Source organism: Eutrema salsugineum, unplaced genomic scaffold, assembly GCF_000478725.1.
Source record: "Eutrema salsugineum unplaced genomic scaffold, Eutsalg1_0 scaffold_1, whole genome shotgun sequence".
Classification (NCBI taxonomy): domain Eukaryota; kingdom Viridiplantae; phylum Streptophyta; class Magnoliopsida; order Brassicales; family Brassicaceae; genus Eutrema; species Eutrema salsugineum.
Genome location: NW_006256909.1, coordinates 12,212,848 through 12,229,389, shown reverse-complemented (window position 1 = coordinate 12,229,389; position 16,542 = coordinate 12,212,848). Strand labels below are relative to the sequence as shown.

The window sequence follows — 16,542 nt, the reverse complement described above, 5'->3', positions numbered from 1 at the left end:
AGTTCATTATAAAGTATGATTTCCAAGCTTCAGTACACTATTTTGATGCGAGGGAAACAGCAGAAAGCATGGAGAGAGTCCAGTATCGCCAGAAACTTTGATCAAGAAACTGGATGTGACGATCCGCAACAGGCTAAACACAATTCAAAAGCAAGGAGGGAAGAACTATCAAGATGGATTGCAGACTTGGTTTGGTACCAGGATGCAACACTAATGAAGCTGTTTACTTTTCACATTTTATGATTTTTTAGGATGAAAGCTCTCAATTAAAGTTGTAAAAATATTTATTTTATTTTTGAATATAATTTAACATTTTATTAAAAAAAAGAATATTTTTTTATTATCTTTGTTAATTTGTAAATTTGTATACACGTGTGTAACCACAAAATAAACCAGCTTCGATAACCAAACAACAACTGGTTCAACCAAGTAATCTAATACATAATTACATATACCATCTAATGTGATATGTCGCTTCTATCATTACACAGAAGCAATGTCTTGAACCATAATTACTAAAATGGGATTTTCACATACCATGTGATATGTCCCTATATATAATAATCTTTTCGTTGTGATAACATAGGCATCACAAAAAGAACCAAGAAAAAAAATCAAATTAAAACGAATTGAATCGAATTTTATAATACTGTAACTCAAATGGGTTAACCAAAGACGAATTCAAACCAATGTATATATGGAACCGAACCAAATCAACCGACATTTAAATAATACGTTTATTTATGTTTTGATTTTTCGTATCAAAAACCGAGCTAGATCCAAACTGAACCAGTAATCGAACCAAACCGAACCTGACTATTATGAAATTTGGTTATTTGGAACTTATTTGAGAAAAATTAATCTAAAACCGAAAATTCCAAACCGAACCGAACTATCGACTGTTCAGCGCATTCGTGAAACGAGCTTGTGGGCTTTATAGTTATTAGTAATTGGGTTCTAATGCAATGAGCCCAAATCGAGAAATCCAGGAAATAAGTTTTTTTTTGGTTTTGGTTTTTGTTTTCTTTTATTTTTCTTGTCAAACAAGTTCGCAACAAGTATTTCGTTTTGTAAAGCAGAAGTTCTCAGCAAAATCAAGCGAGAACCGAGAAGAGTGATAAGAGGAAAATTTCTTGAGGTACTTTTCTCACTGTTTACTAATTTTCAATCGAATCCGTTTCTTTTCCTGCTGTTCTTGTTCATAGCATCGTCGAAATTCGATTCATCCGTTTCGTTTCTATGAATGGATTTATTATTTGTTCCCATCGAATTGTCTTTGCTCACGAGTGACTCCTGTCAAATCTGGGTAACTATTTAGCTTTCTTTGATTTGATCATTAGATAAACCCTAGCTTGACGCGATTCTTAGTTCTCGTGTTCACTAGGTTGCAATTTTCCCCAATTCCTTCTGTGGAATATTTTGTGACCATTTGAGACTGGGAAAGTGAGTAAGTTAATGGATTTTCCATTTAATCAGTGTCCAGTGATTCACCTGTGCCCTAGCTTTCTTTGTATGACTTATCTTCGTATGTCTTCTTGACAAATTGAAAGTGCAGAACAATGACTTATGCAGTTATGCTTAACCATGTAAAGAGCTTTTAGCTTGTAAGAAGAAGGAGGTTTTCTCTTGAATCTGTTATAATGCGCTTCAATAATCTTTGAAATGAATAAAGATGGAAACTTTCGTTGATACATTTTTGAGTGTTTCTTCTTTGTGCGTGCAGCTGTTTCAAGAATGTCTCGGAGGTATGATAGTCGCACCACGATCTTCTCACCGGAAGGTCGTCTCTACCAAGTTGAGTATGCTATGGAAGCCATTGGCAACGCCGGCTCTGCAATCGGAATCTTGGCCAAAGACGGAGTTGTGTTGATCGGCGAGAAGAAAGTCACCTCAAAACTTCTTCAAACCTCTACATCCACTGAGAAAATGTACAAGATCGATGACCATGTGGCCTGTGCAGTGGCTGGTATAATGTCTGATGCCAACATTCTGATCAACACCGCTCGTGTCCAAGCTCAGCGTTACACTTTCATGTACCAAGAGCCAATGCCGGTCGAGCAGCTGGTTCAGTCTCTATGTGACACAAAACAAGGGTATACACAGTTTGGTGGTCTACGTCCGTTTGGTGTTTCTTTTCTCTTTGCAGGTTGGGACAAGAACCACGGGTTTCAACTGTATATGAGTGACCCGAGTGGGAACTACGGTGGATGGAAAGCTGCAGCTGTTGGAGCTAATAATCAAGCGGCTCAGTCTATTCTTAAGCAAGACTATAAGGATGATGCGTCGAGGGAAGAGGTTGTTCAGCTCGCTCTCAAGGTTTTGAGCAAGACTATGGACAGTACTAGCTTGACATCTGAGAAGCTCGAGCTTGCTGAGGTGTTTCTGACTCCATCAGGGAATGTTAAGTACCATGTCCACTCGCCTGAGTCGCTCACTAAGCTTTTGGTCAAGCATGGTGTGACACAACCAGCTGCAGAAACTTCCTAGGCTTGAAACAGGTTTGTGTCTTGAGACATGTGTTGTAGCTCACCATCTGCTTTCTTTTCCTTTGGATTTGAAGATATCGTCTCAGAATCAGTGACCACTCTGGTTTATGTCATGATACATATGACTGACGATCTTTATGCGTTAAATGTTTATTTATATGTTGTTATGAATCGAATCTGAGAACTTTTAATTCTGCAATCTTGTTTGTCTTTACATCAGTTTATCAAATGGATTAGTTTTGATTTTGTGATGTAACGAGTAAATTTAAAGAATGGTATAGTTCTTTTTGTCAAAAATTTTAGATTTTTCTCAGCTTTTGGAATAAAGTTAAGAGGTTATTCAATAAAAGAAATAGAGCAAGTAATCACCAACGGGCCCATTAGGAAGCCCACAATAGAATGACAATCTCTTTTAAGCTTCACACACACCGCGTTTGATTAAACAAGAGTCTTGTTGTCTGTTTATCAACGGTGAAATTGTTACCGCTCAAACCGTATATGTTGAGCGCCAAATGGATATTTCATTAGTAAAATGTCTGAATTAACCTTACTTTTGGGCTATAGTCCTACTCCTACTCCTACAACGAGGTAAATGAAATGATAGTATGCCATTTTGTCGCATGTAAAAAAGAAATAGTATTGACGGAAAAAACTTCTAATTTACGTATGAGCAACTAATTCGATAAATTTACTAAGTAAATATTTCTTATTATTTTTTTTTGTATGGTGATACATATACAGTATGGACAGACTTAAAATTTTGTAGATTTGATCAAAAAATTTGTTGCTACAAAAGGTGCTAGATTTGATAATTATTGAAATCCTCATTTTCAATAATTTCATTATGTATTTGAAAAATTAGAAATATTTAATTTCGTTAGAATTTTCAGGATTTGGTTCAAAAATATTTTTATGACAAATATTTTGAAAAATATCAGAAAATAAAAAAAAAATTTAAAAGTGGGTAAAACAATTGGTTCATTTTTACCAAACCGATTAAAAATATATAAATTTTTAACTTAAAATGAAAATTATATTAAATTGACCAAACTTTATTTCGGGTAGTTGGTTTTTCAATATTTATACCTAATCCTAGTTTTAAATTTGAAAACTCATACGAGTGAACTTAAATATTTATATTAATATCAAAAAATTGAATCGTATCAAAAATATTATAAGAGTATAAAAATTTATCAGATCTTAACTATGGATTATATTTAAGTTTAAAGCACTTAATCTCAATCATAGACTCATAATACTGTTAACTCAGATCTATATGATATAAAATCTTGTTCGTTAAGTAATTTAAACCATTATAGAATCCGATCCAAAAATATATTTTTAGTGTTGATTTATAGAAAAGTTATATTTAAGCAACAATACTAAGTGGTTGTAATCTAGCCCCGTAGAAGTAACACAATCACATATTTATATAAAAATGGAAGTTAATTTGATAATATAAATATTTATATTCTAACATTCACGCATTTTAACATTTAAATAAAAAATAAAAAATCAAAATCTTATTAATTCTAAATTATCCGATTACTATTTTTGTTATTATATCTATTTAATTTTGAAATTCTAAATTCTTCGATTAATATTTAAGTAATAATACTAAGTGGTTATAATCTAACCCCGTAAAAGTAACACAATCACATATTTATAGAAAAATGGAAGTTAATTTGATAATATAGATATTTATATTATAACATTCATGTATTTTTAATATTTAAATAAAAAACATAAACTAAAAAAATCTCATTAATTTTAATTTCTTTGATTACTATTTTTGTTATCCTATCTATTTTATTTTTGAAAATTTAAAATTTCTGATTAGTATTTAAATAATAATACTAAGTGGTTGTAATCTAACCCCGTAGAAATAACACAATCATATATTTGAAAATAGAAGTTAATTTGATAATATAGATATTTATATTATAACATTCACATATTTTTAATATTTAAATAAAAATATAAGCTAAAAAATCTCATTAATTCTAAATTCTCCGATTAATATTTTTGTTATCCTATCTATTTATTTTTGAAATTTTTGTAAAAGTATGCTAAAAAACTTATGTATTTGGAACCAAATTATGTTTTTAAATTTAGAATTCGTAAGATATCTTTAATAAACTCTTCTTTGAAAATCGAATTGTACTATTATTGGGTGTCTCTATTATAAAATATATTTAAAATAAAGAAAATATGATATCATTTCATGTGATCAACTAAAAAAAAGATGTTAAATTATGGATTGTGTTCACGTTATATAATGTTTCTTTTCCTCAGATTAATCTCTAATAAAGAGAGATTAAAAATTGTTCATTTTTTCTGCTTTGTAATATGTGTACAATGATGATGACTTGTTTATTCATTAGCTTGTTTTAAATTTATTTTGAAGATTTATTCTATGTCTAATATCTTGAATAGTACTGTGTTATTTACAAGCAAAATTGTCGCTTTAGATCTCCAAAAATAATGAACGTGAGAAAATGTGGAATATCAACTAATGTATAGTCGAGTGATAGTAGAACTCATGCACAATCATGACAGGTTTTAGTCGTTTTTTAGTTTGACAAAGGTAACACATCTTCTTCGACGGGTAACTACAAGAGCAATACAAATACAATATACACTCTGTGGTATATTGAGACCATCTAAACTAATAGTAATTGATGTTTTATCTAATCTATTTCAAGTTTCTTATAATTATTGTTTCATTACTTATAAAAATGTTGGTTTTCAACAGAATTTGAGGACATGGAGTTAGTTTTTAAGTATATAAAAAAACTTAGATTACTAAACGAAATCTTCCTTAATTTTTTTAATTGCCATTTCTCTATTTTAATAATGTGAGAAAATCAGAAAGATTGAGAAAAAAAAAATTTCCCAGTAAGGAAAATAAATATACAGAAAAAAATATTAACACGACGACGGCTTCTTCTTTCAGAAAACATAACGGAGAGAGAGAGAGAGAACACAACGATACAGAAGAGAAGCGAAGGTCGCAGAGAGAAGAAACGCGCGGCCACAGAGATTTCCCGGCGAAACGGGAACAGATAAATAAAGATTTCAGTGAGAGCTTCTAGGGTTTTCTTCTCGATTTGGCTTCTTTGACCTCGATCTGTCCTCTTATTCTTGAGAAATTTTCCTTCTTTTTCACGTTCATTCATCTTCCTCCCAGCTCCATTCGAGGGCTCTTGATCCGTTTCTCTAGGTTTTCTTATTACCCCCGGTAAATTCCCGCTTCAATTCGTTGTTTTCGCGTCTCCTCGTCTCTTCTATTTCATCAATTCGTACCTGTAGGGTTTTGAGATTTTCCCTTCTTCCCCTTTCGCTGCGTTGGGTAATTTCAGCTGGGGAAAACCCTACATTCAGTTTTGTCACTGATTGCTTTTTCGGTGTTTTTTTTGTTCTCCTCTTGTGTGTTGCAGGAACGGCGACAAACTTGGCGGTGGATTCTGAAGCATGAGTATTGATATTCCCGGAAAAGGGGGAGATTAGGGAAGCTTTGGGTAGAGAGAAATTGGTTGGGTTTCCATGAGCGATGGGGGTGTCGCATGCATGCCTCTGGTGAATATCATGGAAAAGCTTCCAATTGTGGAGAAGACGCTTTGTGGAGGCAACAATGATACCAAGAGTGTTGGTACTTCGGAGAATGGTCACACATCCATCTCAACTAAGCTCCCTGAGTCTCAGCCAGCTAAACCCTCAGCGTCTCAGCCAACTAAGAAGAAGAGAATCGTTAAGGTAATTCGTAAAGTGGTCGTGAGGAAGCCGAAGCAGCCGCAGAAACAACCACAGAAACAATCAGAGGAGCAGTTGAAAGAGCAGACGCCGCAGGTATTGCCACTCACTGGAGAATCACAGCTGCAGACGAAAGCGCAGGATGAGAAGAGTGAATCTCTGCAGGGGAAAGGAGGAACTAATGTTAATAAAGAAGTGGAAAACGGTGGAGACTCTGGGCTTAAGGATGAAGTGGAAGAAGGTGAATTAGGTACGTTAAAGCCTCATGGGGATTTGGTTGGGGATTTGGAGAACGGTGAAATCGCGCCAGTGAAGCCATTGCAGAGGAGTGAGATCGAAAAGGGTGAGATCGTTGGGGAGAGTTGGAAGAAAGATGAAACTACGAAGGGGGAGTTGGGTTACCTGCAATATCATAAAGGGTATGTGGAGAGAAGGGATTTTTCCGCAGATAAGTACAGGAAAGGTGATAAAGAAGAGAGAGAATTCAGATCATGGAGAGATCCCAGTGACGAAATTGAGAAAGGGGAGTTCATCCCAGACAGATGGCATAAGATGGATTCTGTAAAGGATGATCATAGCTACAACAGATCTCGTAGGAATGGAGTAGACAGAGAGAAAACGTGGAAATATGAATATGAATATGAACGTACCCCGCCCGGTGGAAGGTTTGCGAATGAGGATAGCTATCGCCGGAGAGACTTCAGAAGTGGTAACGACAGGGGTTCAAGGATCAGTTCTAAAATTGTAATAGATGATAAGAACGAACACAACAATCCCAATAATCTTGTAAAGGAGTACTCTTCTACTGTGAACAAATTGAAGCGACATGGAGCTGAACCAGGTAGCATTGAGCGCAAACACTCCTATGCTGATTATGGGGATTATGGGAGCTCCAAATGTAGAAAAATTTCTGATGATTATTCCCGCTCTCTTCACTCAGACCACTATTCACGTCACTCTGTTGAGAGACTGTACAAAGATTCATATTCATCTAAAACGTCATCTCTGGAAAAGTATCCTAGAAAGCATCAAGACTCATCTTTTCCTGCCAGGGCTTTCTCAGACAGACATGGACACAGCCCTGTACGGTCGGACCGGTCCCCACACGACCGGTCTAGATACCATGAATACAGGGATAGAAGTCCTGTCCATCAGGAGAGGTCTCCATATACCCGGGAGAGATCGCCATACGTCTTTGAGAAGGCTTCACATGCTCGTAAAAGGTCTCCACGTGACCTCAGCCGTCACCATGATTATAGAAGAAGTCCAAGTTACTCTGAGTGGTCACCTCATGATCGCTCTAGGCCCAGTGATCGCAGGGACTGCACTCCTAATTATATGGAAGATCCCCAAAGCGATCGTAACAGGCGTAATGGCTACAGAGAAATAAGTAGAAAAAGTGGAGTAAGGGAGCGGAGGGATTCTCAGACTGGTATGGAGCTTGAGAATAAGCACAGAAATAAGGATTCTAATGGAAAAGAGTCGACCTCATCAAGCAAAGAATTGCAAGGTAAAAACACTTTGTACAACAATAAACCGGTGGTTGAGAAAAATTCTGTCTGTTATCCATCCAAGATTCCAAGTCCGTCTGGAAAGGGAAAAGAGTCTGTGCAAGGTTGTGAAGCCTCTACCGAAGAGTTGCCATCAATGGAGGTAGATATGGACATTTGTGACACACCACCTCATGAGCCTATGGCTGTTGACTCATCCACGGGGAAGTGGTTTTATCTTGATTACTATGGCATGGAACATGGGCCTGCAAAATTATCCGAGCTCAAAGCTCTTATGGAGCAAGGCATTCTTTTCTCTGATCATATGATTAAACATTCAGATAAGAATAGGTGGGTCACTATTGAAAACGCAACATCTCCTGTGATGAACATGAATTTTCCGTCGGTCGTGTCAGATGCAGTGACACAGCTCGTCAATCCCCCTGAAGCGCCTGGTAATTTATTAGAAGACACTGCAGATGCTGGCGAAGCAGTTTCTATGGAGCAAGAAGCTGGAGATTCGTTGCCTGATTCAGTGTCCATGCTAGATTCTAATGAACTTTTAGTAGAACATTATGAAAATTTCCAGATTGATAAGAGGATCGCGAGTCTCGTGGAGGGTTCTACTATCACCCCTGGCAGGGAATATGAAACACTTGGAGGTACTGTAACAAATGTACATTTATTATCTTTCTGGCCACATATTTGATGTTTTTTCAGCCCAAATTGCGAGCAGATATCTGGAGCATATTCTTTATATATTTACTTTATTGTTATTGCATACCTAAGATAAGCTTATTTATATGACTTTGCAGAAGCTCTGCAGGTTAAAGTTGAGCTTGAAGAGATTGGAAAGTTTGTGCCTTCTGAAGGTGTGTTTCGTGGGCACCACTTGCACTTTTGTTGTAGCATGTTAAAAAACTTTCTGTTTGCTTCTGTTCCTTTCTGGCAGTTTCATTCCCACATTTTTCCATGACACTATTTAGAAGCTTTATTTGATTTTGCAGATATCACATGGTGTCGCCATCCAATGGACAAACCGTGGGATCTATTGGATGAGGAGTTGTCGGAAGGTTCCGAGCTCACAACAAAGGCGATCGAAGAGTTTCAGTCAGACAATGTTGATAGTTTTGAGAACGATGAGACAGGCAGCTGGTTTTCAGGTCGTTGGTCTTGCAAAGGCGGGGACTGGATAAGAAACGATGAAGCTTCTCAAGATGGATATTACAAAAAGAAAATGGTTCTGAATGATGGTTTCCCATTGTGCCTGATGCAGAAGTCTGGTAATGAGGATCCTCGGTGGCAGCACAAGGAAGATTTATATTATCCTCTCTGTAGCTCTAGGCTTGAACTTCCCCTGTGGGCTTTTTCTGGTGTAGATGAGAGAAATCAGGCGAGGGGAGTAAAGGCTAGTGTTCTGTCTGTAGTCAGGCTTAACTCATTGGTCATTAATGATCAAGTTTCATCAGTTCCTGATCCTCGTGTAAAAGTTCGTGGTAGGGAAAAGTGCTCTTCAAGGCCTGCTCGTCCATCCCCTGCATCTAGTGATTCCAAGAGGGAATCAGTCGAAAGTCATTCTCAATCAACAGCTTGCGGTAGTCAAGATTTGGAGGGATTTTGGAAAACCGAAAACTCTGTTAACACCCCTAGGGATCGTCTGTGTACAGTCGATGATTTGCAATTGCATTTAGGTGATTGGTTCTACATGGATGGTGCTGGGCAAGAACAAGGACCTCTGCCATTTTCGGAACTCCAGATATTGGTGGATAAAGGTTTCATAAAGAGCCACAGTAGTGTCTTTAGAAAATCTGATAAAATCTGGGTCCCTGTTACGTCTATCACAAAAGCTCCTGAAACCATTGCCAAGCTTCAGGTGAAAACACCAGCTCTGTCTTCAGATTCTCAAGGCCTTGTTGTCTCAGAGTCGCAGGATTTCAAGCATTCTGAAATGGACACAAGTCTAAGCTCGTTCCATGGAATGCACCCTCAGTTTCTTGGTTATTTCCGTGGGAAACTGCATCAATTGGTTATGAAAACATTCAAGAGTCGGGAGTTTTCTGCTGCCATAAACGATGTATTAGACTCTTGGATCCATGCAAGACAGCCAAAGAAAGAGACTGACAAGTACATGTACCCCTCTTCAGGTATTGATAACTACCAGAATTTAAATGCCATCCCGTTCATCATATTAAATCATGCTTTTTTCTTGCTCATTTTTCTTCAAGTCATTCTCGGTTTCTGAACTTGGGTGTCTATATCCTTCTTTTCTTTCATTTCCTTCGGGTTATACCAATGTTCAATTCCTGCTTTTAAATGTTTGAAATATTTATTCTCTCCTCTCCGTGTTTTTGGTTCATCAACCTCAGAATTTGATTCGTGCTATACGAAAAGAGCTCGATTGACAGCTGGTGAAAGTGGAGAAGATTCTGAAGTGAAAGATGCGCAAATGTTTCAGAAGGATGAGTTGGCATTTGAGGATTTATGTGGGGACGCTACCTTCCATGTTGAAGGAAGTGGATCTTCTGGCACCGTGGGAATTTACTGGGGTCTGTTGGATGGTCATGTATTAGCACGGGTGTTTCATTTGTTGAGATATGATGTAAAATCACTTGCATTGGCTTCCATGACTTGTAGACATTGGAAGGCCACTGTCAATTCATACAAGGATATTTCAAGACAAGTTGACTTATCTTCTTTGGGTCCCAAATGCACAGATTCTAGGCTCTGGAGTATCATGGTGAACATTCTGCCCTTTCCGTTTATAGCATTTGATCAATTTAGTATTTTCGTTGATCTGACATGACATTCTCTTGCAGAACACTTACAACACGGAGAAGATAGACTCTATAATATTGGTTGGTTGTACAGACGTGTCTTCCAGCATGCTTGAAGAAATTCTTCGTTTATTTCCCCATATATCTTCTGTAGACATCACAGGCTGCTCCCAGTTTGGAGATTTGACATTGAACTATAAAAACGTAAGTTGGCTCAGATGCCAGCATCCTCAACCAGGTGAATTACATTCCAGATTAAGGAGTCTGAAACAGAATACAGATGTTGCTAAGTCGAAGGGCTTAGTGGGCGATACAGATGATTTTGGTAACCTCAAGGATTACTTTGATCGAGTCGAAAAGCGAGACTCAGCCAATCAGTTATTCCGAAGAAGCTTATACAAACGCTCAAAATTGTATGATGCAAGGAGATCATCGGCGATTCTATCCAGGGATGCTCGTATCAGGCGATGGGCGATTAAAAAGTCAGAACACGGGTATAAGCGAGTGGAAGATTTCCTTGCTTCAAGCCTTAGGGGCATCATGAAACAGAATACTTTTGACTTCTTTGCTTTAAAGGTGCTTTCTGGTATTCGTGTTTGCAATCATTTATTTTTCATCTGTTAAAAATTAGGCTTATGTATTTTTGGTTACCAGGTTGCTCAAATTGAAGATAAGATGAAAAACGGTTACTACGTTAGTCATGGTTTGAGATCTGTCAAGGAGGATATTAGCCGGATGTGCAGGGAAGCAATGAAGTATGGCTTCCTTCTTCTTTGTTTGATATGATGGCTACTTTTTTTTTGTACATGATTTGCCAATAATACTCCAAATCTTTTATCTTGCAAATTATAAAATGATTGCGGATGGTCTCTCTGGGTTATTATAATTTCTCAAGTCAATAAGCGGTTTCCTGCCATGTGCTCCCTCGGTTTGTTAGGCTGTAGGATTACTTATTTCTAACATTTATGCCTTGATGTTGAATATTTGCTTCCCTAAACTCTTAGTTCTTAAGTAGGAGGTAATCTGTTGTAAACAAAGTAGGAGCTATTTATTTAATTTCCTTGCTACTTGTTTTGTAATTTTTCTTCTGATTTTATCTTATGTATCCAGAGGGAGGAATCGGGGAGGCTCCAAAGACATGAACCGAATCATCGAATTGTTTATTCAACTTGCCACCCGTTTGGAAGAGGTCTCTACGGTCACCTCTTCATATAGAAGAGATGAATTAATGAAGTCATGGCAAGATGGCTCAGGGCTCTCATCAGCCTCTAAGTACAACAAGAAGTTGAGCAAAACAGTAACTGAGAAGAAGTACATGAGCAGGACTAGTGATGCATTTGGTGTAAATGGTGCTTTGGACTACGGAGAATATGCATCTGACCGAGAAATCAAAAGGCGTTTGTCTAAACTGAATCGTAAATCGTTTGGTTCGGGAAGTGAAACATCGTCCGAGCTCTCTGACAATGGCAAGAGTGACAATTATAGTTCAGCATCAGAAAGTGAATCAGATATCCGTTCAGAAGGTCGATCACAGGACTTACGCGTCGAAAGATACTTCACGGCAGACGAATCTTTTGATTCTATGACCGAAGAGCGTGAATGGGGTGCACGTATGACGAAAGCTAGTCTTGTGCCACCAGTCACTAGGAAATATGAAGTAATTGAAGCGTACGCAATTGTCGCGGACGAGGAGGAGGTACAACGGAAGATGCGAGTTTCTTTGCCAGAGGACTATGGTGAGAAGCTTAATGCACAAAAAAATGGCACAGAAGAGTTAGATATGGAACTACCTGAAGTCAAGGAGTATAAACCAAGAAAGCTTCTTGGCGATGAGGTTTTAGAGCAAGAGGTCTATGGAATCGATCCTTACACCCATAACCTCTTACTTGATTCTATGCCCGGAGACTTGGATTGGTCACTGCAGGATAAACATTCATTTATAGAAGATGTAGTCTTACGTACCCTGAACAGACAAGCTAGGTTATTCACTGGAACTGGAAACACCCCCATGGTATTCCCTCTAAGGCCTGTGATTGAAGAGCTCAAAGAGAGTGCTCGTGAAGAGTGTGATATACGAACACTGAGGATGTGTCAAGGCGTCTTAAAAGCTATAGAAAGTCGTTCTGATGATAATTATGTTTCTTATCGGAAGGTATGGCTTTGTTATTCTTTTATGGGAATCCATCTATATTTTTTAGGACTTTTTGGCTAATCGGCTTTGTTGCTATTTTTTTTGTCCAAGTAGGGCCTCGGTGTTGTGTGCAACAAACAAGGTGGTTTTGTAGAAGAAGATTTTGTTGTTGAATTTCTTGGAGAGGTGGGTCTGCAGCTTTGCAGTTTTATGTTTGTTAGTTACTCAGCTGCATCAGAAACAATTTCTGAAATTCACTGGGCGTGCTGTGTTTAGATATTGAAACATTCTCTTAAAGGTAGCTCTGAACGTTGATGCTGACTTGTTTTGGATATTGTAGGTTTATCCTGTTTGGAAGTGGTTCGAGAAGCAAGATGGAATTCGTTCCTTGCAGGAAAACAAAACTGATCCTGCACCAGAGTTCTACAATATATATCTTGAGAGACCAAAGGTATGAAGAAAATATGATGCTTGGACTTGTACTTAATATTATAAGACCATTTTCTTACTTTTTATGTTACATGGCAGGGTGATGCCGATGGATATGATTTAGTTGTTGTTGATGCCATGCACAAGGCTAATTATGCAAGTCGAATTTGTCACTCTTGTCGACCTAACTGTGAAGCAAAGTAAGTTAAATTCTCCCCCTCTGCAATCATCCAATTCCTCCAGAATATTGGATTCAGAGAGCAGAACCTAGTGACAGTTGTTACAATTAGTTTCATACACGATGCATGCATAAACTAGCCTGCCTAAGTATGTTCAGATAATTACACACATATATCAATTGATTATTTATAAATTTGTCTGGATACACTTACCAACATTTGCTTATGATTGTATCTGCTCTGCTCATACGCAATTGGTAATCTCGTTCTTTTACTTATGCATACATTCATTTTTTAACAATCGGAATGGAGAACCCCTGAAGCTTGACTGTCTTCATATCTAAAAAGTTATAAACAAGTTCACTCATTCATTGTCATCTGGTGCTTCCAGGGTTACTTCGGTGGATGGACACTACCAGATTGGCATCTATTCAGTACGTTCTATTGAATATGGCGAGGAGATAACGTTTGATTATAATTCTGTAACTGAGGTATGCTCCTCCCTCTCCCTTCTTATCCAGTTCCTACTGTAGGAAAGTATTATTTCGTTGGGTTAATCTGTATGTTTCCATTCCATTGTCTAAAGAATAATACTTATGTCTGCAACAGAGTAAGGAAGAATATGAAGCGTCTGTTTGCTTGTGTGGTAGCCAAGTATGCCGAGGCAGCTACTTGAATCTCACTGGTGAAGGTGCATTTCAGAAGGTACTTGCGCTGTTAACAGATATATGATTATATTACTGGTATCAAAGATACGTGAGAGTACTGACATTGACTCCGTTAATGGATTTTAAAAGGGCTACATGTCCGCTGTATGCTTGTTCACTTAGGAGTAATTAGTTTTTTGTACCAAAGTTTAATAAATCTTTTCTCTTGTCCCTCGATTGTCGATTTAATTTTCTGAACCATATTTGTATCAGGTGTTGAAGGAATGGCATGGTCTGCTGGATCGACACAGACTGATGCTAGAAGCTTGTATACTAAATTCAGTTTCAGAAGAAGATTATCTTGAGTTGGGAAGAGCTGGACTGGGAAGTTGTTTGCTCGGTGGGCTGCCAGATTGGGTGGTTGCGTATTCTGCTCGTCTGGTTAGTCTTGAATCACTTTATGTTAGTTTGTCGCAGCACTAATGATGGGATTACAACTTCTGACCGAATGTTTCTTGTGCATAAAGGTGCGGTTCATCAATTTCGAGAGAACTAAGCTTCCAGAGGAAATTCTTAAGCATAATCTGGAAGAAAAGAGAAAATATTTCTCAGATATACACCTTGATGTTGAGAAAAGTGATGCTGAAGTTCAGGTGAGGCTATCACTCTTTTTTAGCTTTTGCGGGTTTTTCAATAGTTCATATCTTTTGTGCCTCGGAACTCTTATATGCTTATTATATCTGTAACTTTGATGAGACAGGCTGAGGGTGTCTACAATCAGAGGCTTCAAAATCTGGCTGTTACACTTGACAAGGTATCTGCAATATCTCTTCATGAAAACAAACATAGTGTTATCTGCTTTGCCTTTCACATTTTTGTGTGTAAGTTTGTAAAATGTTTTTCCCAGTCGAAGTTAGTCTCTGATTAGTGTTTTACACACAGGTAAGATATGTTATGAGACGTGTGTTTGGGGATCCAAAGAACGCTCCTCCTCCGCTGGAGAGGCTTACTCCTGAAGAAACAGTCTCTTTTTTATGGAACGGGGATGGCTCTTTAGTTGATGAGCTTCTTCAGTGCCTGTCACCGCACGTGGAAGAAGGCATTCTTAATGAACTCAAATCCAAGATTCGTGCCCATGATCCATCTGGATCTGCTGATGTCCCTAAGGAACTTCAGCGATCATTACTTTGGTGAGTGTACATCTATCATATTGTTTTATTTCTTGAAACTCTTTTAGGAAACAGTCTCACATCTCACAATATTTTTCCACGAAGGTTGAGAGATGAGATCCGAGATCTCCCTTGTACATACAAGTGTCGGAATGATGCTGCAGCTGATTTAATTCACATTTATGCCTATACAAAGTGCTTTTTCAAAGTTCGGGTAAGTTCTTTCGTATAATTTAGGAGACAGTAAACGAACAAAATCTCGTTGAACTTCTTCTGACAGATGTGTCTTGATATGTCGCAGGAATACAAGTCCTTTATCTCTTCTCCTGTATACATTAGCCCGTTAGATTTGGGAGCCAAGTATGCTGACAAGTTAGGTGAGGGTATAAAGGAGTACCGGAAGACTTATGGCGAGAACTATTGTCTCGGGCAGCTAATTTACTGGTACGAACAGACGAATACTGATCCAGATCTTACACTGGTGAAAGCAACCAGAGGTTGCTTGTCTTTACCCGAGGTTGCTTCCTTCTACGCAAAGGCCCAGAAACCATCGAAGCATCGTGTTTATGGCCCAAAGACGGTGAAGACAATGGTTTCACAGATGGTAATTTCTGACTTGACCCACTTCTGACAATGTATTTCAATTTGTCTTCACTGTCCATGACATGGTTATTTTATCTCTTGAGTACAGTCTAAGCAGCCTCAAAAACCGTGGGCAAAGGATAAGATATGGATGTTCAAAAGCTCACCGGGAGTATTTGGAAGCCCGATGTTCGATGCCGTCATGAATAACTCGTCACTAGATAGAGAACTGTTGCAGTGGCTAAGAAACAGAAGACATGTCTTTCAAGCGACATGGGATAGTTAGGTAAAGAGGGGGAAACTTTATAATATTCAGAAGGTTTCCCCTTTTGGGAAAGCGAGCAGCCAGGGCAACAGACACAGTTACTATAAATAGTCTATTATATCCATGACCAAAGCAAGTGAGCCTCAGCTTTCCCCCACATTCTTGTGTATAGGTTCTGCCATATATGTGATTTTGGAAAATTGGCAATAACTTTGGGTTATTGTTACTCTCGTTAGATTAGGCTCACATAATTTTCAGAGAGGAGAATCATTTGACTAGGTTGTATCTCTTCTTCTTTTTTTGTTACCTCAGTAATAATAGTTCTCGTGTTCTTGTTCCTAAAATCTATCAAAGCTTGGCACAAAAAAAAAGGAAAGAGGAGAAAAAGAACATGAGTATAAATAGATGTTGTTTGTTACTTGTTTGTCTTTTGCTGATAGAAACTCGGTCTTCATTAATCACCACTTACTTGTAATCAATCTTTGTGCCATAATGAACGTAGAATAAATATTGCTAACTGAAAATCTCCGAAATATTTGTTAGCATGTAACATCATTTGTCTTCACCGTGAAAAAGCTTGGTATTTGCCAACCAACTCCAATTCGATACCACAAGTCAACAAGATCTAAAAACAGGT

The 16,542-nt window shown here is 37.9% G+C and overlaps 2 protein-coding genes across 2 annotated transcripts; both read left to right on the top strand.

The window, feature by feature from the left end:
* The first annotated feature begins 1,044 nt into the window (after nt 1-1,044).
* Nucleotides 1,045-2,693, top strand: LOC18028857 (proteasome subunit alpha type-4-A). The gene is made up of 2 exons (XM_006414496.2): nt 1,045-1,138; nt 1,724-2,693. Exon 2 carries the CDS (start codon nt 1,735-1,737, stop codon nt 2,485-2,487), a length of 753 nt encoding a protein of 250 aa, XP_006414559.1. The 5' UTR covers nt 1,045-1,138; nt 1,724-1,734; the 3' UTR covers nt 2,488-2,693.
* Nucleotides 2,694-5,425: 2,732 nt separating this feature from the next.
* LOC18028732 (histone-lysine N-methyltransferase ATXR3) lies at nt 5,426-16,323 on the top strand. The gene is made up of 20 exons (XM_006414494.2): nt 5,426-5,727; nt 5,927-8,391; nt 8,545-8,601; nt 8,737-9,873; nt 10,096-10,466; nt 10,546-11,079; nt 11,158-11,258; nt 11,614-12,655; nt 12,749-12,820; nt 12,975-13,085; nt 13,163-13,263; nt 13,634-13,733; nt 13,852-13,947; nt 14,163-14,330; nt 14,417-14,542; nt 14,650-14,703; nt 14,832-15,079; nt 15,164-15,272; nt 15,360-15,662; nt 15,750-16,323. The coding sequence occupies exons 2-20, from the start codon at nt 6,033-6,035 to the stop codon at nt 15,924-15,926; spliced, it is 7,266 nt and encodes a 2,421-aa protein (XP_006414557.1). The 5' UTR covers nt 5,426-5,727; nt 5,927-6,032; the 3' UTR covers nt 15,927-16,323.
* Nucleotides 16,324-16,542: the final 219 nt, after the last annotated feature.